This window comes from Podarcis vaucheri (assembly GCF_965113315.1).
Source record: "Podarcis vaucheri genome assembly, chromosome: 3".
Taxonomy (NCBI): domain Eukaryota; kingdom Metazoa; phylum Chordata; class Lepidosauria; order Squamata; family Lacertidae; genus Podarcis; species Podarcis vaucheri.
This window is the reverse complement of record NC_138761.1, coordinates 90514389-90536713: the sequence shown is the minus strand read 5'-3', so window position 1 is coordinate 90536713 and position 22325 is coordinate 90514389. Positions and strand designations below refer to the sequence as shown.

Here is a 22325-nt window from a genome sequence, read left to right as displayed (position 1 = left end):
GCTATTGGTTAAGCTGAAGGAAAATTTGGACATTAGAGAGGCTCAGGAAGCCTGAGAGTGACCGAGAGCTGGCATTACTTGCTAGAGCTGAGAAGGTGCAAGGAAGAGTTGTGACTCCAGAAGCAGCCCTCATCCAAGTTCTTCAGCTGAGCATCAGCAGGATTGTCAAGAACCTGAGGCAACAGTGGTTGCTGGACCAGAGGAAGACTGCTGCAGAAGTCCTGAGGGAAGCCAAAATCTGGAGAGAGGAGGAAAACTACAAGTCTAGTCTTCAGTGCCTAGCTGAGTATTAAATGGATAGACGTGCTACAGGAAAACTGGTTTTAGGCTTCAGTAGGGAGAGGAGCTGAAACCCAGATAACTATACTATTAAAGTAACAGAAACTGTGTATTGTATTGGCTATGCCATTCCAAGTGATAGTAATCATAGTGTAAGTGTTCTTATTCAAAGCAATGGTAACATGGTGAAGTTTAACTGTAATGCTCCAAGCATCTAGTCTGTTAGTACAATGGGACTTTCCATTTCTTCTCCTTCCATCCTACAGACATAGTGTAGGATTGTGGTGGCCTATTACAAGGGTTGAAGAGTCAACTGCCACCCCAGACAGCTTCTGTGCATGGAATGGGTGGGGGGTTCCATCCTGCCCTTCGCCTAGGGAGCAAAATGCCTCAGGCTAGCTGTGATTGCCATTTTCCAGTCTAGGCAGCAGATTTCGCTGTGGAAGACTGAAACCACACCACATACAGATGTCCTTTGCTAGATCAGGGCAAGAGTTAACAAAACAACAGAGATTAAAAGGGTATCAGCAACTCTAATCACCTAGATATGGTAAGATTTCAAAATTAACGTCCCATCTGAGGAGCCGTATAGATTTTTCTTCCCTTGAGCTGATATTTACTCATTTATTCATTCAGCAGACACTATCCAAAGAGCTCTGTATGGCATGCAGAATGGCTTATGCATGCCCAGTGGGGACTTTCAGTCTGTTCCAAATAGCTTTTGGGGGGTAGGGAGACTAAAGTTCCGCATGCATCATTTATGTCTTTATATGTGATCTCTTACTCACTTCATAAATGCAGTGTTAATTATATGCTGTTAATTATATGCTACTATTTTACAGCTTGTGGCGGGGTTATTGTTACATAGTACAGAGGATACTGTGGGGTATAATGCTGAGATCGGATGAGAGAAATTTTAACGAAGTTGAAAACAACTGTGTGACAAATGCTACACATTTTAATATTTCATATATCACACTAGAATTGTTGTTGTTGTTTAGTCGTTTAGTCGTGTCCGACTCTTCATGACCCCATGGACCAGAGCACGCCAGGCACTTCTGTCCTCCACTGCCTCCCGCAGTTTGAGCAAACTCATGCTGGTAGCTTCAAGAACACCATCCAACCATCTCATCCTCTGTCGTTCCCTTCTCCTTGTGCCCTCCATCTTTCCCAACATCAGGGTCTTTTCCAGGGAGTCTTCTCTTCTCATGAGGTGGCCAAAGCATTGGAGCCTCAGCTTCACGATCTGTCCTTCCAGTGAGCGCTCAGGGCTGATTTCCTTAAGAATGGATAGGTTTGATCTTCTTGCAGTCCATGGGAATGTCAAGAGTCTCCTCCAGCACCATAATTCAAAAGCATCAATTCTTCGGCAATCAGCCTTCTTTATTGTCCAGCTCTCACTTCCATACATCACTAATGGGAAAACCATAGCTTTTACTATATGAACCTTTGTTGGCAAGGTGATGTCTCTACTTTTTAAGATGCTGTCTAGGTTTGTCATTGCTTTTCTCCCAAGAAGCAGGTGTCTTTTAATTTCGTGACTGCTGTCGCCATCTGCAGTGATCATGGAGCCCAAGAAAGTAAAATCTCTTACTGCCTACATTTCTTCCCCTTCTATTTGCCAGGATGTGATGGGACCAGTGGCCATGATCTTCGCTTTTTTGATGTTGAGCTTCAGACCATATTTTGCGCTCTCCTCTTTCACCCTCAATAAAAGGTTCTTTAATTCCTCCTCACTTTCTGCCATCAAGGTTGTGTCATCTGCATATCTGAGGTTGTTGATATTTAACGGCAAATAAAAAAATTGTTTCTGCATTAGTAGCCAATACCCACTGATCAATGGTGGCAAAACAACAACAACAAAAAACCAAAAAGAATTTTTGTTGCATTTTCCTAAGAATATTAGTCATGCTGCTCAACAAAATTATTATCTACTACTGTACAATATTTAAATATGGAGTATCTGAGAACTAGGAGTGTTTGAAGAAAAAGGCAAGGCAACAGAAGAAATGGTTAATAGTGCAAGAGTATATGACATGTTTAGCTATTTCTTGATTGTCATATCTTGGTACACAGACACACACACAGTCATACCTTGGAAGTTGAATGTCTTGCAAGTCGTACATTTTGGCTCCCAAATGCTGCAAGCCCGGAAGTGAGTGTTCCGGTTTGCAAATGTTCTTTGGAACCCAAATGTCCGACGCAGCTTCTGATTGTCTGCAGGAGCTTCCTGTAGCCAATTGGAAGTTGCACCTTGGTTTCCGAACGTTTTGGAAGTCGAATGGACTTCTGGAACGGATTCCATTTGACTTCCAGGGTATGACTGTATACAGATAAAAAGTTGGGAAGAATTCAACATTGTGCCGTAACAAACATTCCACCAAACAATTCTGGAAGTATGGGTGGAGGAGAAGTGGGGAAGCCCCTTTGCTGTAGCAAAAGTCCTTGCGGGAGCTTCCTTTAGCAGGATCCATTAGCTGAATCTAGCCCATTGGACCTAGTCCAAGAAAGTATGTAGCAAAAGAGCCCAGGAAACTATAAATGGGTCAGTGTCTGCTGCAACACTCAGAGGGACTTCCTCTTGTCCTCTTAATAGCCTCTTGGGAAGGAGAAGAAGGCAGCCAGCACCTACAGTCGCACTCAGAAGATGCATGGTGGGAGCACCAGAGCAACATCCACTTCGCAAGTGTGGCTAAGACTCAAGTGCTCTCCCACTGAGAGGTAGTGTTGTATAGTGGTTAGAGTGCCAGATGAGAACTTTGGAGATTCCAGTTAAAATCCTCACTCAGCTGTGAAGCTTACTGGGTGACACTGAGCCCCCTCTTCTCTAACCTATCTCACATGGAGGAGGGAGAAGAATGTTGTATGCTGCCTTCAGCTCCTGGGACAGAAGGTAGGATATGCATTTAATGAATAATGCTAGAAGCAACTGGGCTGTGTGAGCATGCAGTTGGCTGCCTTTTCTTCCCTCACATGGAAAACTGGATGAGAGCAATTCTTTACAATTGCTTTGAAAAGATAGAGTTTGAAAAAATGTATAAGAGCAAACGTACTGATCTTTATTCAAATAATAACATAAATATAGTGTCAAATACTTTCTCCTAATCCAATGGAAAACCTTGGCACATTTATATAACATAACCTTGTGGCAAATTAACTTTTACTGCGTCAAAACTACAGGAAAGCACAATTAGTGTAATTGCCAAAATGAATCAGAATTCCTCCACTCCCCGATTGACGAATGCATTCATCTTCAATAAAGTTTGTTAATTGCTGTCATCCAGGCTTTTGAGATAATCAGCACACGTCACCTGAAAGTACAGTTCTTCATTTTTGAAGGGTGGGGCGGAGGGTTATTGCTAACTTCTCCAAACTAGTGAACACTTTTCAGTTTACCAAGAGCAAGGATAAGTAGATTTCCTTTTCCGATATACTCATTACTTTTACTTAAATGCAAATACCTGAACCCAAGGGGACTGGTGTGAAAACAACATGCTTTTCCTATCAGCAAACCAGCTGGGATATATAGGATGATTTATTAGAAAGCATTACATAAAGTAATTGAATTATACATCCCATAGGAAGGATGGGAAACTTTGTATACTGCCAAAGAATTTGAACCTATAGTTTGAACATTAGTCTTTCACTAAATTAATGAAAATACTTAATGGGAAACTCAAAGTCATTAAAAAGAAAAGAAAAGAACAGTCTGCTGTTTGAAATTAAGAGGTGTTCTGTGCTTGCTAGCCAAAAATAGAGGAGTGCATTTTATTTCTTTCCATGCATTCCCCGTAGCTTGTTAGCATTTCAAACTATTCCTGCAGCTTTGTTCTCTTATATGCTCTTTACAAAATTTATGGAGAACAAATCAACCTAAAATAATAGTTCATTGGAGAAAGCATAAAAATCATCAGGAAGTATCAAACTTGAAAAAGAAGCTGAGAATAAAAACAGGCATGAGGTGCTGTTTTCTTATCAAACGTCAAATTATTGAAAATTTTATTAGGGTTGTGCCCAACATTTCTTCCATGGTTTTGTTTTTGTTTGTTTTTTTAAAAAAACTATTCCCCGTTAATTCACAAAAAGAGAAAATGTATTGAAAATTATCAAAGAGCAAAGAAAATGCAAGCAAAATTCTCATTTTGATGAGCTTTTGGTGGACAAGGGGTGCTTGTGAGTGTCCTTTCCTTCCTTCTACAAATAACCTTTTCTACTGGTCTGTACCCTGCAGCTTTCTCAGGTGTCAGCAATTCCCGAAGACCCTACGGCACACTTTGCTGGGCTATCAACAGAAGCTTCTAGCAGCTGTTAATTGTGGTTGGTTTAAGTGTAACCATTTTTGCTTTTAAAGAAACCAGGCAGAAATACTTTTTGGGAGGAAAGGGGAACAGGAGTTAAAAGGAAGAACTTCCTTTAAGAACAAAACCTGCAAGTGCTCCAATTTCAGGCACTTGGTAGCTAGACTTCGTGCACTTTGATTAAAGCCCTGTGGAAAGATGTCATGAGATAACTCTTCCCATGGGGCTTTTTCACATCAGGAAGTGTGGGCAGCTGCTTCCACCCAACACTCACAGACAAAGGCCCTTACTTGGAAGTAAGAGAGAGCTCTTTACTTGGTCAAGTAAGGCTCAGCAGTTGATGTAGTACTCAGGATTCCAAATCCTGGAGTTCAGGAGCCCCAGTCCTGGAGTTCAGGAGCATGGCAAGAAGTTCAGAACTTGACAGAAGCAATAAAGACGTCCCAATAAATTCCCCATCCCTCCTGCCAAGCTTTTGCCTTGTGGGAATATCATATTTGGAAGCATATACTCCTGTTGGGATGGGTGGGTCTCCTTCCATCTGTGAAGGTTGCGTCAAGTTATAAGCAACAAGACTGCACTCTCCTGCTTAGACTCCTGTTCAGTAACTGCCACCTAGATTTCTCCCATGTCTGATCAAAGCCCTCCACAGCCTCTGCTGGGGCTTCCAGGTCTGCAGGAAGATTGGAGGAAAGATCCACTATCCCTGCTGCCTTTCCAAAGTGACTGAAGTTGGGGTGGAAAGGGGAGGTACTCCTCCAGCCTAGGTTCTCCCAGTTCAGCTACTCCTGATTCTTCTAGCCCATTCTAGACTACTACAGCTGGAGCAAAGGGCTGGAAGCTCTTCTATTCCACCAAGTCTGGATTGCGATCTGGATCAGGTTTCCTGCACTGGCAATTTTAGAAAAAAAACTTGTGCTCAAAGGCAACATAGACTGCATTTGAAAATTCTCTTTTCTTTTGAAAATCTAAATATCTCCTCCCTGCTCCCCAAATGTAGCACCATTAATCTGGGAAACAACACAAACATAAAGCAGTTCTGCTAGTACTACAGAAGGAATCAGCATCTGTTCCTTAATGAATTAAGTTACAAGGTCTGCAGAAAATTTAATGCCTCTTTTGGAACAAATGAGAATGGAAAATCAAATAAGTCAGGCTCCCTAAAGAAAAGTCACAAACATTAACCGGAGATAATTACACAGGGACACATTTCTGAAGAGTAGCAAAAAAAGCCAAGGTGGAAGAACTTGTGCAGATGACTGTCATTTCCGGGATGAGTCACACCACTTAAGGATTCCTGAGTCCTTCCATCCTCCCTCATATAACTAGCTACCTTCTGAGACGGAATGCGGTGAAACCACTTGGGCCAGTATGAATATTTATCATGCATTTTTATACCACTCTTCAGTGATATTCCCAGGGAAGTTTACAAAAAAGAAGAGGAATATAAACAATTAAAATGTAAATCTGGGGGTGGGGCACAATAAACTAAAAGCCACAACAATAACAAAGAAAAGGGAGCACTTCTTAAATTCATTATTAGGAGTTGTCATGGAGAAAAGAAACTTGATTTTACTTGGTTGCATTGCTTGCATCCGGTCAAACCTGGTCAAGCTACTGTATTCAAACCACAAGTGCAAGAAGACACACAGTAGGATAGCAGCAATGCAGTGTTCATAATTGCCTATGGTTTATCCTGGTTCTGTTTACTAGTAAGCTGCCTTGCCCTGTGTGCCATCAGCCCCAGTTACAACCAGCCACTACTGATATGTTTCACTTTGCTAATGGCATCTCAAAAAGAGTCTAGGAACAACTGTTTGTTTTCAAGATCTAAATGTTGAACTTGTGGTATGCTACAACACGCATGGCATCAGGAATATGATGAATTAAAACAGCTAATTAGTTCATATTATGCTCTGGTGACATGGTCGACTCACTGACATGCTTACTGAACATCCAAAGCAATAGGAAAAGTTCAAAAGAATACAGAGCTCTGACTGCAGGTAGTAAATAGAGTATGAATGTAAATCCCCAGTGACCTATCAAATTACTGAATGGTTTCATATAGCAAGCACTACGATATCCCTACGAACAATTATAACAAAAGGTTTTCTAGCACAAATGTGCTACATATTGAGTCAATTAATGCTTTAAACAGGAAACTGAAACAATCCATTAAGCCAGGATCCTGTTTCCTATTGTGGCTAACCATGCGGCTCAAAGAATCTCAAAAGAAGGACTTAAAATCAACAGTCCTCATCCACTGCTAGCCAACAGCAACTGGAATTCAGTGACACATTCTGGTCACAACCACACCTTACATTGAAAGCACATGGCTCCCCCCCCCAAGAATCATGGGAGCTTAGGCTTAAGGGTGCTCAGTGAGGGGTGCCTAGGATTCTTTGGTCATGAACTTAAAATGCACTGTGTGGATGTGACCCTTATGCTGAAGGCAGCTACTGTGAAAGGACCTGGAACATGCACTTTGTTCCCTTTAGGCACCATCTCTGCAGATCAGTCCTTTGAGTCTTAATGCTTTTCCTGCACTTTGTGGTGAATGGAGGTAAAACACTGCAGCCTTTCTCCCCCTGAGGCACTGGACCTAATAATATGGTTGCCCCTGATGACCAGACTACTGAAACTTTTGTACCCTTGCCACCTCCTCGGTGTTGAGAACCCAGGGAGTACTTCTTTTGTAAAAAGCTTTGGTATTTTATGGGTTCGTGTGTGCAAATGGCCTCTGCTTTAATGAGAAGACTTACATTAACGTCAATTTCACATCTTGAACTGGTCCACCCCGCTTCGCAGTTGCACCGATACCCATCAATGAGGTCAATGCATCTGAAAGAGAACATCCAGGTCACTTGCCACACTTGCACAACACAGCACCATTCACATTAATCCGTTGTATTCATACACAAATCTCAGGCTAATCCTGTATGTACTCCACTCGACGTAATAGAAACTGTCCCTATAACTGTATTGTGTCATGACCAAACACCCTTTGGTACAGCATCTGCTTTGCATGCAGAAGATTCCAGGTTCAATCAGTGGTATCCGCAGGTAGGGCTGAAACCCTGGAGTGCCATTGCCAGTCCTTGCAGAAAATACTGAGTTGGCTAGACAAATAGTCCAACTTGGAAAAAGGAAGCTTCTTATGTTCTTTGTTCCTAAGTATTTTAAACCTCCACACATATGCTTGCGCTCCAAAGAAGAATCCTCTTTCAACCTGCTTGCATGCAAAGGCTGAAGAACTCCTTGCAAGTATATTAAAGTCTAATTAATGCACAGTTATTGAAAATTACTTTATGTTATTGCACTCGAATGAAAGAAGAAATGAGATAATGTACCCACTATATTGCATTAGCTTAAACTGGCAACATCTGTCATCCTTTAACTGTGGCTGTACTTTTACTTTATGGAACAGCATAATTAGAAGTATCTTCAGCAACCTTCCCTGACATTAAATTTTAAATGTTGCTAGTTCTTCTTCCCCTTCCCCTTCTTTTCTTATGGGTAATAATAGTAAAAGATGAAAATAGCCACCTTCCATGAAGACAAGGCGCTGACAAACATTCATCAGCATTTGTTTCACAGTTTATTCCAATAAAACCACTTCGGCAGTAGCACTTATAGTAGCTGATGCCATCGACGCAGCTTCCATTGTTGAGACAAGGTGTTGAAACGCATTCATCTATATCCACTTCGCACTGGTTGCCTGGGGCGGGGGACACACATAAAGACAACAGTACAATCAAAACACTATGTACTTAAAAAATTATTTATTTATTTATTTATTTATATATGGTGGGGGCAGACATTGTATGCATTTAAGCCTGCAGCTCTAGCCTAGATGTATATAATTAAACTACAGCAGCATAGCAGAGTTTCTTAAGTGCAAAAATACCATGGAAGCAACACTAGAATATGAGAAGGCTGCAGTGATGCAAACTACTCATATTCTAATGTCCCACCTGTAGCAATTTAAGACACCTAACTTCAGAGATAATTTCTAGAGCAGTGTGGGATCCAGACACTGTGAAGCCATAGGTACACTAATCTGGGAATATATGAATTGGGCCCTGTTGTCACCATGGAGTTCAGCCTCACTGGTCTTTTCAGCATCCCTGCAAGTGTTTTAACTCCAGTGTTAACTCCCACATTTCCTGGGCAGCATGCTAAGCAATGACTTAAGCACACAGAAAAAGACAATTTTAGTTTGCATGATGTGTATCCTTTGCTCACATGCCGCATTCACTTTGCATAATGACAGGAGAACCCCGAACATGCAGATACTTTTCTCATCCTCTAACTTAAATCATGCCATCCAAAAGCACACCCTGAATTTGGACCATGTCGTAGAGCCTGGCTGAAGCAAAATACCATCCTTATAGCACTACCACTGATGACAGCACTCATGAATTGAATCCTGCCCCATGATTCCACGACAGATGCCAGTAATCTAGATGTACAGAATCAGCATGATTCCAAAGATCTCCATGTATTTTACTGAGATGCAGGTAAGCACACTTCTTCATTCCCTGGGAAAATTCTTCAACTTACCTCATTAACACATTGCTAAATCATATCAGACAACATGTAAATAAACCCAATGTTGTTGATTTTATACATATATCTGTATGTATGGACACAATGTGCTTCATATAGCATCCCACACAACAGAGGGGGGGGGACACCTTATGTATGATGTACAGTAAGCCTATAACTTAGGTGGGTGTTACATGTCAGGGATTGCACCTAAAGCAAAAATTGTGCATAGTCAAAACCCATTGGGTTCAATGGTGGATGGGATTACCAAATCATTTTTCCTGGAACTCTGCCCGCTTTCCACCCCTTTATATTTATTTATTGATTTGCCACACATGTAAAGCTGAATGTGCACAAGTTAACTGGGCATAAATTGTGGGCTTAGTGTATAGAAAACATATCTGTATGCTCTCTTGTGTGCCAAACTAGCTACTTTCTCCCCCGCAGGCCAGCAATAGGAAGATATTCTACATATATAAATCAAATTCCAGTAGGAGGCTTTCTTGATCTGTTGTTGTAAAGAAGAGGGGATAAAATGTTGTTAGTATACAGACAAAGAAGTCGAGCTCCACAATGCTCTCCCTTTGAGCATCTGCTTCACCTGCATAAACTCCAAATACTTTCTTTTGAAGTCATTCACTTCTGTACATCATAGGGTTGAAAATCCTTCTATAGTGTCAAGCTTGCAGGGGATGGGACTTCAAAAGAACAGTTACTCTATCTCTCTGGTCTTTGGCTATCCCACTGCATATACGCTCCAAACCTAAGGCAAACAATTTTCATCCTACTTCCCATGCTTTGATGAGGTCACAATGGCACTCTCTTCATATATATATATATATTTGGACTTTCAATTTGTCAAACTTGCATATATATCTCATAGTTTATAATTAGTTGCTGTGCTAATATTAATCAGGAATTGTTTTAGGAATTGTGTACATGATCTCTCACATGCTACAACTTTCTCTCTCTGCAATTCAACAAGTGCAGCTCTTACAAAAAACACTAAATGAATTGGAATAAACTGCCATAATTAAGGAAATCATGAATATATCTGATTAGATCTATCATGGGGGGGGGGGGAATCAAGTTCCCTTACTATATAGTCTTGCAGAGACACAATTTCTTCCTTTCACATTAGCCCAGCTAATGGAGCATCTCGTGTACAAGGTGGAGGTCTGAGTATTGAGAATTGGGGGTGGTGAGTTCAAATCTACTAATTTACTCTTGTTGAGGATAATTTTTGTAGTATCATTAATCATCATCATGCTCAGTGCTGGGCTTGCACTATCCTGCTATTTTAAATTAAAGCCTGAAAAATTTTTTAGCAAAAAAATTGTGAGCTCACAACTGACCTTTTAGATGCCACTACACAATATGAATTGCACTTGATTGGAAGACTGAAGGAGTCAAGTCACAGATTAGTTACAATACCACCACTTATATGGCAGGTTTAAGTTAGATTTTTTTTAAAAAATGCATTCTTGGACCAAAGCTCACAATTGGAAAAGGAATTATTACAGAATAAGGATAAACTTTAGTCTAAAATGTATAACTTTTTATTAGAATGGGAAACAAAAGATGAGCTAGTTAAAGATCTAAACCAATGGGAGAAACTCTGGGGAAATGACCTAAAATTTACTGTGTGTTATTCACTGAAAGAGAGCTATTTGAAAATGATTCATAGATGGTATTTAACTCTGTGTAGGTTGGCAAAGATGTATCAAGTAGAATCAGACTTGTGTTGGAAATGTAAAGAAATTAAGGGAACTTTTTTTCATATGTGGTGGGCATGTAAAAAGGTAGAAGAATATTGGGAAATGATTTATAATGAAATGGGGGGGGGAGAGTTGAAAATTACTTTCCCAAAAACTTGGGTAGCATTACTATTCACAGCTTAATTTTTACATGGAATAACTGGCCTCTGAAACATCTCGCCTTAATACAAGTTTTTGACACCCTGGATGGGAGTCACTTCTAAACTTTATGTTCCTAATTGTGGGGTGTGGGGTTTGTGTACATATTTATACATATATCAAGATACAGTCAATATATCATATATTAATATGATTATTTGGAAATGACAAATAATTTGCAAATGAAGGAAAGACCAAAACAGAAAATATGCAGAGTTAGGTTGCTAAATTCTTATCAACCCCAGTGGGATTTGCATTTAACATGGAGGTATGTGAATTGTTGCCCATACCAATTATAATCCTGAAACACAACAATTCATTTAAATGGGAGGGAGGGAGGTTATTCAGGCAGCAGCAGCGCTTTGCTGAGGCTCTTCAGCCTCCCAGCTAACAGCTGGTGTGTGGGAAAGCTGCGCCTCAGCTGAGCAAGCTCCCAGCTGCTCCTGCTCTCGTGAGCAGGAGAGATGGGTGGGTGAGTGGGAGCTTGTTAAGCTGCTCAAGCTGAGGCACGCAAGCCCCTCTTTGCCTCAGCTGAGCACTCTCAGCAATTGGCCTGGGCGATATATCCCCAGTAGGAGGGCCACAGCATAATGGCGGCGTCACCTGTTGGTATATCATGAGTGAAACTGCCATTGTTCCTTACTCCCCCTGCCACCAGCAGACAACCGTACGCCCCTCAGTGGAGCAGTATGAAGAAGCCGTGCCTCAGCTGCCTCTGCACAGGCAGGGGGCGTACACAGACTGCCTCTTCTTCCTGGGAGAAAGTAGTAGCCTGCCTACTCCCTGCCTGCCCATGTGGCAGCCGTGCGAACAGAGCCTGACACAGGCTGCCTCTGACTCGTGAGGAGACCCCCACCCAAGCCCAAAGATATCCTCTGGAGTGGTTCTTCTGAGGGAGAAGCGTCCCAGCACTTTTTGGTCTAGAAAAGAGCACTGATCATACCTTACTTAAGAAATCAAACTGTCTCTGTTGGGGTGGGGCAGCAGTCACAAATCTGACACAAACTGTTGTTATACTTTCATAGCTCGACTGCCTTTTTGCTTCATTCTTCTCTGGCAATCAAGCTCCAGGCCATACATGTGGCTCGCTTGTGAGCAGGCAACATTCTACCTAAACAGGTTGGCAACAGTATAGTCAGCCAGGTACACAATGTTTACACATTGGGAATGGGAGCTGAAAGTCAGCCCTGGCACAAAACAAACAAACATAATCAGGAAAGCATTTTTTTTCTACCGCGTTTACAAGCTTCGTTGGAGGAATTCGCTGGCATAGCCCTAGTCACTTGTAAGGAGCAACAGGAAAGCCATACTATTCAAATAAATAAATGCTTTGACCACCTGTGATGGCATGGGCTGTAATCTGTACCTCTGAGGGAGAAGAGAGGAAAACAAAGCAATCAACTCCTTCACTTTGTTATCACCACTACCACCAAGTGGATTCCTCCCTTAGCTGCCTCAACCAGTGCTTTTTCTCTAGAAAAGTAGGTGCCAGTACTCACTATGAAGTTGTTACAGTAAATGCCACACTTCTTAACAACAACAACAACAACAACAACAACAAAAAGGTGCTGGTAACTGCATACCTTTGAATACCCCCCGGAACAAAAGCACTGCTCCTAAAGCTTTGGACTTTAAATTGTCTCAATCTGCTGTCTATGGTAGGTATATTGGTATGACCCTTAGGCATGGAGTGAATGACAAGACCTCAGAACAATCCCAATACCACCCTGCCAAAAAAACAACAAAAAACAAACCCTAACAAACTAGGCTTTTACTCAAAGTTTTAGTAAAGCAACAAGGAAAGATTAGAGTGTAGGTCATGTAAAACTCTCTGCAAAGTTGAGAAAGCACCTAACCCAACCAACAGTGGAAACACTTTTCTCTCACTGGATCAGGGAGCTTTCTGCAATTATGCAGAGCCAAGTTAAGTTTCTTGGTGTACGCTGACGGTGAATTGCAGAAGCCATTACAGCTTCTGAAATCCCCTCCAGTGTTTTGTCCTGACGGCGGTATTGGCCAGTGACACTGCATTACTGTTGATGTGTGTTGCAAACAGGCTCTCCAACATCTGTATCCCTTGTGAAGTGCATCACTAAGAGATGCCTTTTGGTGTACACACAGGTAGTACTGCCATCATCCATGTTTTAATACCTTAGTTTGAAGACATGAAAACATATACTATATATTAAAGAGGAAAGAGAGAGAGACCTACACCAGCCCTCCTACTAGCTCAGCTGCACTGGGCAGAACTGTCATCAGCATGGGTGAGATTGTCCAAGTCAAGGCTTGTTACTACTAGCCCTTGCAAATGAGCTGTTGCTACTTTAAATCTATCCAGTTTGCGTGGACAGAGTGGAATGTTTTGGAAAGTGGCAGAAAGATATTTCGAGGTTTGTCTGGCAGGGCAAAAAGCCCAGGATAAAATTTAAAATACTAACTGATGCGAAAGAAAGAGGGGGATTTGCCTTGCCGGACTTAAGGTTATATTACAAAGCTGCATCTTTCTGCTGGATGAAGGATTGGTTCTTATTAGAAAACACTGATGTCCTAGATCTGGAAGGATTCAATAATGCTTTCGGATGGCATGCATATTTGTGGTACGACAAGGTAAAGGTTCACAAATTGTTTAAAAACCATATTGTCAGAAAAGCTTTATTCATTCTCTGGACTAAATACAAGGACTTGTTAGAAAATAAGACTCCGAGGTGGCTATCACCAATAGAGGCAAAGGCCCGAAAAAGGCTTAATATGGAGGTTGGCTGGGCAAAATATTGTGAGATAATAGAAAAAATCGGAGACAATTGGAGGTTGCAGAGTTTAGATAAATTAAAAAACAAGGTGCAAGACTGGTTACATTATGCCCAAATTCAAGAGATCTTTAAAAAGGATAAAAAAATAGGTTTCCAGGTGGAAAAATCGAAATTAGAGACAGAATTACTTGAACCAAGGACTAAAGTCCTTTCAAGAATGTATAACTTGCTGCTTAAATGGAACACTCAGGATGAGACAGTCAAATCAGCCATGATAAAATGGGCTCAAGACATTGGGTACAACATTATGTTTGAAGATTGGGAAAGGTTATGGACCACCGGTATGAAATTCACGGCATGTAATGCCTTGAAAGAAAATATTATGAAAATGATATATAGGTGGTACATGACCCCAGTCAAGCTTGCAAAGATATATCATCTGTCTGATAATAAATGTTGGAAATGTAAGGAGGCTGAAGGGACATTCTTTCACCTCTGGTGGACATGCCCGAGGGTGAAGGCCTTCTGGGAAATGATTTATAATGAGTTAAAAAAGGTATTTAAGTATACCTTTCACAAGAAACCAGAGGCCTTCCTCCTGGGCATTGTCGGCCAGAAAGTGTTAAAGAAGGATAGAACTTTCTTCTTATATGCAACTACAGCAGCAAGAATCCTTATCGCCAAACACTGGAAGACACAAGATTTACCCACGCTGGAAGAGTGGCATACGCAATTGATGGACTACATGGAGTTGGCTGAAATGACTGGCAGAATCCGAGATCTGGGAGAAGAAACAATAGAAGAGGACTGGAAAAAATTTAAGGACTATTTACAAAAACATTATAAGCTATATGAATGTTGAGAATTTGCAAGGTCTGGAAAGATTAGCTTCAGCAATAAAATTTGAAGATGGGGGAAACTAAGTTATAATTATGAAAATACCAAAGTTTAGAGTAACTTTTATGATTTATTATGAAAAAAGGTAATTTAACAATAAGTACCTTAAACTTAAAATATAATTATTTGAAAGTACAAAAAACGCATGAAACAAGGTAACAATTTGCTGTTATTTTTATTGTAAAGAATGCAGGGTGAGGAAGATGTGGGGAAGTCTGGTTGACCATGAAAAAAATGTTTTGGAAAGATGAATCTTTTTTCTAATTCTTTCTTTTCTTTTTCTGTATTGTTGCTTTTGTTGTATATTTGATTATGTATTTGTACCTGGAAAGAAGCAATAAAAAATATTATATATATATATATATATATATATATATATATATAATAAATGCAGGTTTTGGTGTCTTCGGGTGTCTTCCCGTGTAAGAGTCGGGGTGTCTGTGCGACGTTTCGACGAGGTCTCACTCGTCATCTTCAGGCTGGTGCTTTCGGCTTCTTGTTACTGGAACAGAGCAGAGTCTGGTGTTTGAGTTCCTATAAATACTGTTGAGGGGTGTGGTGTATAGCCTCCAACGTTCTGGGCAGAGAGGAAGTTCCTAGATTAGTGTGCCTTTTCTTCTTTTGTTCCTTAATTACTTGAGGGATATCTTGGGTGATTTCATGAGTGATATTCTGAATACCACTGGGTGGGTCATTAAGTGTAGATTAGTTGCTAAAGCTTTCGTGTCTTGACCTCTTGAGCTTGTGAAGAGTTTTTCTGAGAAGATGGCTGTGCTGCATTTAGTTGTGCTCTGGCTTGGCTTCGTGTATAGGGGCGAGCTGTGGTTTTGTGCCTTGTGCCAGCCAGATCTGTGTAGGGATTGCAGGGGGGTGCAGCATCCGGAGGTGCCACTATAGTTTGGCTACTGGATGGAGTCTGTAATATGTCTGTGGAGAGGGTCTGGGTTTGGGTCTGGTGTGGTTGATTGGTGACGGCGTTCTGTGTGCCTCTGGTTCTGGTGTCGGTTTTTGTGGGGAGGGCTAATTTCCAGATGTCTGGCAGGCGGGACGTGTCGTCACGCTTGTTCATGTTGTGAGGGTGTTTCTCTATCTCGATGGCTTCCATGATTATTCTCTTGTGGTGATGTTCCATGTTAAAGAGCAATTTGGAATCTGCAAAATTAATTTCGTGTCCTGTTTCTTTCATGTGTTGGAAAAGAGAGGAAGTTTTTTCTTCTTTTTTGACGGCATTTTTGTGTTCTGCGATACGTGCATTTATTCGTCTGTTTGTTTGTCCAATGTACGTGGCTGGGCAGACTTTGCAGGGTATTTCATAGACCCCTTGGTTTTCCAGCTGGATTTTGTCTTTTGGGTTTCTGAGGATATTGGCTATTTTTTGGTTGGTGCAGAAGGCTGTTTTGATATTGTGTTTATGGAGGATTTTGCTGATTTTGTCTGTAGTGCCCTTGATATAAGGAAGGAGGGCCATGCCATTGTTTTCTTCTGTGTCTTGGTTTTTGGGGGGTGTTTCTTTTTGGATTAGCTTCGTAACCCTGTTTTTCTGGTATCCATTGGCGATTAACACATTTGAGAGATTCTGTAACTCAGTTGTCAAGTGGTCTTTGTCAGCCAGGCGTTTGGTTCTGGAGATGAGAGTCTTGGCTACGGAGTTTATTTGTGCAGGGTGGTGGTGTGATTGTGCATGTAAGTAGCGGTTGGTGTGTGTTTTTTTCCGGTAGATAGTGTGTCCTAGGGAGCCATCAGGTTTTTTGTAGATTAGGACGTCAAGAAAGGGGAGTTGGTTGTTGTCTTCTATTTCCATAGTGAATTGTATTTTGGGGTGTAGGCTGTTGAGATGTGTGAGGAAGCTATCTAGTTTTTCTTTCCCGTGTGGCCAAATTACAAAGGTGTCGTCAACATATCTGAGCCAAAGTTTGGGTTTGTGTTCTGACTTGTCTAAAGCATTGGTTTCAAAGTGTTCCACACGGGAAAGAAAAACGGGAAAGAAAAACTAGATAGCTTCCTCACACATCCACACGGGAAAGAAAAACTAGATAGCTTCCTCACACATCTCAACAGCCTACACCCCAAAATACAATTCACTAGATAGCTTCCTCACACATCTCAACAGCCTACACCCCAAAATACAATTCACTATGGAAATAGAAGACAACAACCAACTCCCCTTTCTTGACGTCCTAATCTACAAAAAACCTGATGGCTCCCTAGGACACACTATCTACCGGAAAAAAACAATCCCTACACAGATCTGGCTGGCACAAGGCACAAAACCACAGCGCGCCCCTATACACGAAGCCAAGCCAGAGCACAACTAAATGCAGCACAGCCATCTTCTCAGAAAAACTCTTCACAAGCTCAAGAGGTCAAGACACGAAAGCTTTAGCAACTAATCTACACTTAATGACCCACCCAGTGGTATTCAGAATATCACTCATGAAATCACCCAAGATATCCCTCAAGTAATTAAGGAACAAAAGAAGAAAAGGCACACTAATCTAGGAACTTCCTCTCTGCCCAGAACGTTGGAGGCTATACACCACACCCCTCAACAGTATTTATAGGAACTCAAACACCAGACTCTGCTCTGTTCCAGTAACAAGAAGCCGAAAGCACCAGCCTGAAGATGACGAGTGAGACCTCGTCGAAACGTCGCACAGACACCCCGACTCTTACACGGGAAGACACCCGAAGACACCAAAACCTGCATTCCTGTACCTGTGAAAATCTACGAAAGCAAATATATAATAAATCTATCCAGTTTGGCAGCACACCTTGCCCTCCTCTCTGTGCTTCCAATGACACTAGTACATATGAACATAGGAAGCTGTTCTTATACTGAGTCATACCATTGGTCCGTCTAGCTCAGTATTGTCAACACTGGTTGGTTGTGGTTCTCCAGGTTTCAGAAATGAGAGGAGGGGTCACTGCAGACCTACCTGAATATGCCAGTGATATGACCAGTACCCATAACCATGCATGCAAAGAGGCCACACTCTTTGGCCATTTAAGGTGCCAGAGCCTCACTTCCAGCACCCTTGGCAGGCTGGCTGATAGCAAGAGCTGAGAATATGACTGGGATGTCAGGATTAAGCTCCCCATCCTGGTATAAATCACGCCACATTTCATGAAAGCACTGCCGCTTACATGCTTTCAAAGCACAGACAGAGTAAGACACAGCAGCCACGCTGCAACTATTTTGGTTCAGAGCTGCCTTTGGTCTTTCAATTCCCTCACTTGTAAGGTCCTTATTCTTCAATGTCTGGAAGAAACCTCCTAGGGGAGTTTTGGAAGCCACAATCAATACTGTCACTAAGTTGTCAGAATGCCTGAAGTAAATTTGTATTTGAGGGAGAGCAGCCAGCTTTAAGAAAAGCAGGGGGGACCTGAAGTGGTGTTGATGGGAAGGGAAAAACACTCTGACAATATAGTTAAAGATCCTGATCTAACACATTTGGCCTCTGGTCATTTGAGAAACTCTGAATTTACAGAGTTGCTATTAATCCTGAACTCTGAAGTACCTAGACTAACAAGAATTGCCTTCTGTTCAATCTAGCACATCAGAAAACTAAAATCACTTATGTGGGGTAACATTCCAGGCTTTGCGAAATGTGCATCGATAGCAGCTAGGTTCTCACTGATGTTGTGAGAGTAAATGAAAGAAAAATATAGGGACTTTAAGCACTGCAGAATGGAGCAGCCTGCCTTCCCATGAAGAAAAGGCTATCCAAAAAGGATATTCACTTGCAGATCCTGTTTACCAAACACAGCGTGTTCCCAGGAAATTGTTTATTAGGCGAGCATTCGCCTAAAGAGCTGACAATTTGCATTACTTCCTATGGGAACATTTCCAATTCATGATCCCACCCCGTCATGATTTCTTCCTAAAATGGCTGCAGCAAATCAGCAAAACAGAGACAAAGGAAAAAACTGATTTGTCTGATCTCCCCTGCTCTCTGGTTTGTCCAGTCTTTCTCACACCTCCATGGTTTCTGTCCAAAAATGATGGCCACTGACCAGCAAAGCAGAAACAAGTACTGTACGAAAGTGAGGAAACTCCAGCTGTTCAGATATCAGAATCAGCCATGTTTGTAGTGTAGTTTTGGTATAAGTCCTTATTTTTGGATAAGGGAATTTTCGGAGAGCAGGACCTGCCCATACATTATTTCTGTGATCAAATCACTCTATGGTATTAAGAAATGTCCACATGTTACATTCAACAAGTGTATATGCACCTGTTTACACAAATAGTTGAGATATACACATGTACAGTAATTCACATATAATGGTAAATAAGTGCAGTCTGTGTACCTAGGCATCAAATAACCGAATGAACAAGTATACACTCTTTCACAGAAACATTTATGCATGTGTAGAGAGAGCTTGCACCTGTGTTCAAAATGTGAACAAGCCTACATATAGTTCACATTACATTCAACAGGTGTGCAGTCTGTAAACCGTCTTTTGCACAAACACTTGCACATGTGTAGAAGCAGATTGTGCCTCTGTTCCATGTAATGTGTGAAAGAGCCTATAGTTAAATCACGCACAACATACACAGCAGGACCTTATCAGCAGAAGTGCCACCAGTAGGGACTGGTGGGGTAATGCAGGTGGGCTCCATTGCTCTCCTGGCTTCCTAACACAGCAAGTTGCTGCTGCTTACCAAGAAGGTGAGGGGAAAGTGTAGGGAGCCCAGTGTGCTGCCTAGTGGCAGGAGCATCAAATCAGCTCTGCCACCAAGCTCTCCCTCTTAGGTCATCTGTTCCCTTTGTACATTTATTTTTCCAAAAATGTCAAAAGATTGCTGCAAATAAATTTGCAAGAAACTTGTACATAACTTAGTAATGTGCACTGAAAAATTATGAAAACATCCTAATGAACCATCTTAATTCCTACAGATCAATAATAATCATAAAATACTTTCTGCTCTTCATGGGTATAAGAAACTTAAGGGGGGGAAAGTTACTATATTAATTGTGCAATTACTGAAAATTTATAGACGGGGTCTTATAAGAACAAAGTTGGCTTTATTTTATTGCATTATATTACAACCACACCTCCTGTAAGTCTCCAAGTAGACAACCACCTTATTGCAAACCCTGCAAAGAAAACAAACATGTTTCCCCCCCCTTTCACCATTTCAGGGCTTCAAACTGAGTTAAGTAGTAGCATCAACTGATTACAACACCATTAGGTCCACTATGTTCATTAAAGTTAGAGCTGGAAGAAATAGCGCAAGCATCAGGGTGGGTGATTGGGATGGAGAGGAAAATGCTCCAAGAGACATTTAATTGGAATTCTTTCATTCCACAGAAACTTCTGCAAGAAACAGCAAACATTTAGCATCAAAGTGAGCCGGCAAATGAGAGAGGACAGAAAATCACCTCAGTGCAGCAAGGACAACAAAGAAAAGTTAGAAAATGAATGAAAGACAGCCCTTTAAATCAATAATCAGAAAGAATGCAATATTACTGGGTGGCATGTATATGTATTTGTTTATACTATATATCCCACCCCCTAGCCAAAGATTTTCAGGGCTGGGTACAAATCCAACTACAGTTCAGTAGTGGGGGATGGGGTAGGCAATAAATATTTTTAAAGCACAAGCTGCAGTCACTACAAAGTGAGGCTATCATTAAACACTAATAACCAGGTTTTAACCTGGTGCCCAAATGGAAGCAGGGTCGCTTAACAATCCCTCTTCTCAGGGAACTCTGGGGATTGTAGCTTAGTGAGGGGAATGGTGATGTCTTCTAACAACTCTCAGCACCCTTAACGAACCACAGTTCACAGGATTCTTTGGGGGGAAACCATGTCTATTATAGTGGTATAATAGTGCTTTAAATGTATTATGGGGCTAAGGTCTTGAGTCTTTCAAGGCGCCACAAGGCACTTTGTTCTTTTTGCTGCAACAGACTAATCCCCCAGGAAACAGTTAAACAATAGTTAATAGAAGTTGTGCCTGAAGGGAGCTGTCTTGCTGTGTTCATTTTATCAGCCAAGTCTCAAAAATGTCCTCAAGACAAGAGAATTACCATACAAATGAGATTGTTGTGTGCTTGGACCTTGCTAGCCATGTGTATTTGCCTATAAAACACAGTGAGGGTGCTTGTGGACTGGCATACTGTGTGATCAGACAGGTGCCTCCTTCTCCCTGGCACTCCATGAGATCCATAGAGAATTCTGACAGGAAAGGGGCATCATCAGAGCAAGGAAAGCTCTATCCTCTGAAGGGCTGGCAGAAGGGGATTTGTCAATAACTGGGCTGTAATCAGTTAATTCATTGCATCATGCACTTAACCTTAAGCAGCAACCAGTATGTTGATCTTGTTTAGGTGTACACAAGTTGTGATCCACCAAGCCAAACATGATAAAATTCCTAGTTTTTGCTCTCTGTGGAAAACAAAGGGGTGGCCAATCCCCACTTCCTGACTGAAGGAGAGGACTGATTTCAATACCAGCTGCAGGTGTGGAAGGCCCTCGGACAACACTCTCTCTTTCCTTCAGGGATTCTGTGACCTGTCCTCACTGCCATTATCACCAGCTGCTCCTTTTCCCAGTTCTTCAGTGCAACAGCCAGGTTGTTTGTGATGCACAGAGCCGATAAGCAATTGGGCAGCTGCATCTAGCACTTCTCCTTATCACCACCACCATTTTCTGGGAGAAAATGAGAGGGTGAATAAGATGGTTTTGACCAAGAGGAGAAGAAATGGGTCCAGGGAACTTGTGTACATTTCCTCCCTTCCTGGACCCTCTGTAGGTGCCAGACCATTCAGATCCTTGTAAGTATCATGAGTCCAAATTTGTGCCAGACTGTCCTAATTTAAATTAATTCATACCAACCAATCCAACTCATTAGAAGCTTAAAAGTGGTCATATTTACAGGCACAAGGACTCCACAACACCCCAAATGGTTGGGACTAGCTACTTACGCAGCCTCCTCTCCCCAGCCTAGGTGTCTGTTCCCTCCCTCTTAACGGGGAGGGTAGATTTCCCTTTAAAACTAGTGTACCTTTTATTCCAGCTCCAGCACTCCATTGCCATGTGCCTCACTATATTAGTGGGAGCAAGTTTTTAACTTCCTTTCTCATATACGTGTTGAATAAAACCCGGCTGATAAGGTTGTTGAACCTAATATGCTATTGATTTCATCTTTGAAAGATTTATTACAGGTTAATGGCCAACTCTAAAGGCTTAGAATTTGTATTTTGGGGTCATTTACAAATTTATTGCAAGGAATTATTTTAGCTTAGTGATATTAAATCAAATTAAATGGTCGCTGTATGGAGGGGTGAAATTTGAAGTGCGAGGTCAGCTTGGAGGTAAATATATTTGCCCTGTTTTTACACAGCATAATACTTCACAGGTCACAACTTTGCCTTGCAGCAACAAGATGAAAAAGTGACTAACTTTGCCAGAAATGGGGACAAAAAGTCTAGAAATATTTGCATTCAACAGAGTTCGGTTCACGTAGGGTGATAATTTTTTAAACATTGATTTAAGTTAAATGTCAAATACTGCCTATGGAGCATCTTAGGGCTAGATTTGTCCTTTAATCTGAAAAGTGGTGGTATGAACAATGTGATCCTTATCACTTCAAGAAACTTTTTGATGTATTCTCTTGCAAACTTTTATTT

The 22325-nt window shown here is 41.4% G+C and overlaps 1 protein-coding gene across 7 annotated transcripts in view; it reads right to left on the bottom strand.

The window, feature by feature from the left end:
- The window catches only part of EYS (eyes shut homolog), a 511791-nt gene that overhangs the window by 357428 nt on the left and 132038 nt on the right, over positions 1-22325 (bottom strand). For all 7 annotated transcript variants that reach the window (XM_082218133.1, XM_082218135.1, XM_082218137.1 and 4 more), the window contains 2 exons: positions 8124-8295; positions 7340-7418 (listed from right to left, as the gene is read on the bottom strand). In XM_082218133.1, coding sequence (XP_082074259.1) covers positions 7340-7418; positions 8124-8295 — 251 coding nt within the window. The remainder of the gene's footprint in view (positions 1-7339; positions 7419-8123; positions 8296-22325) is intronic.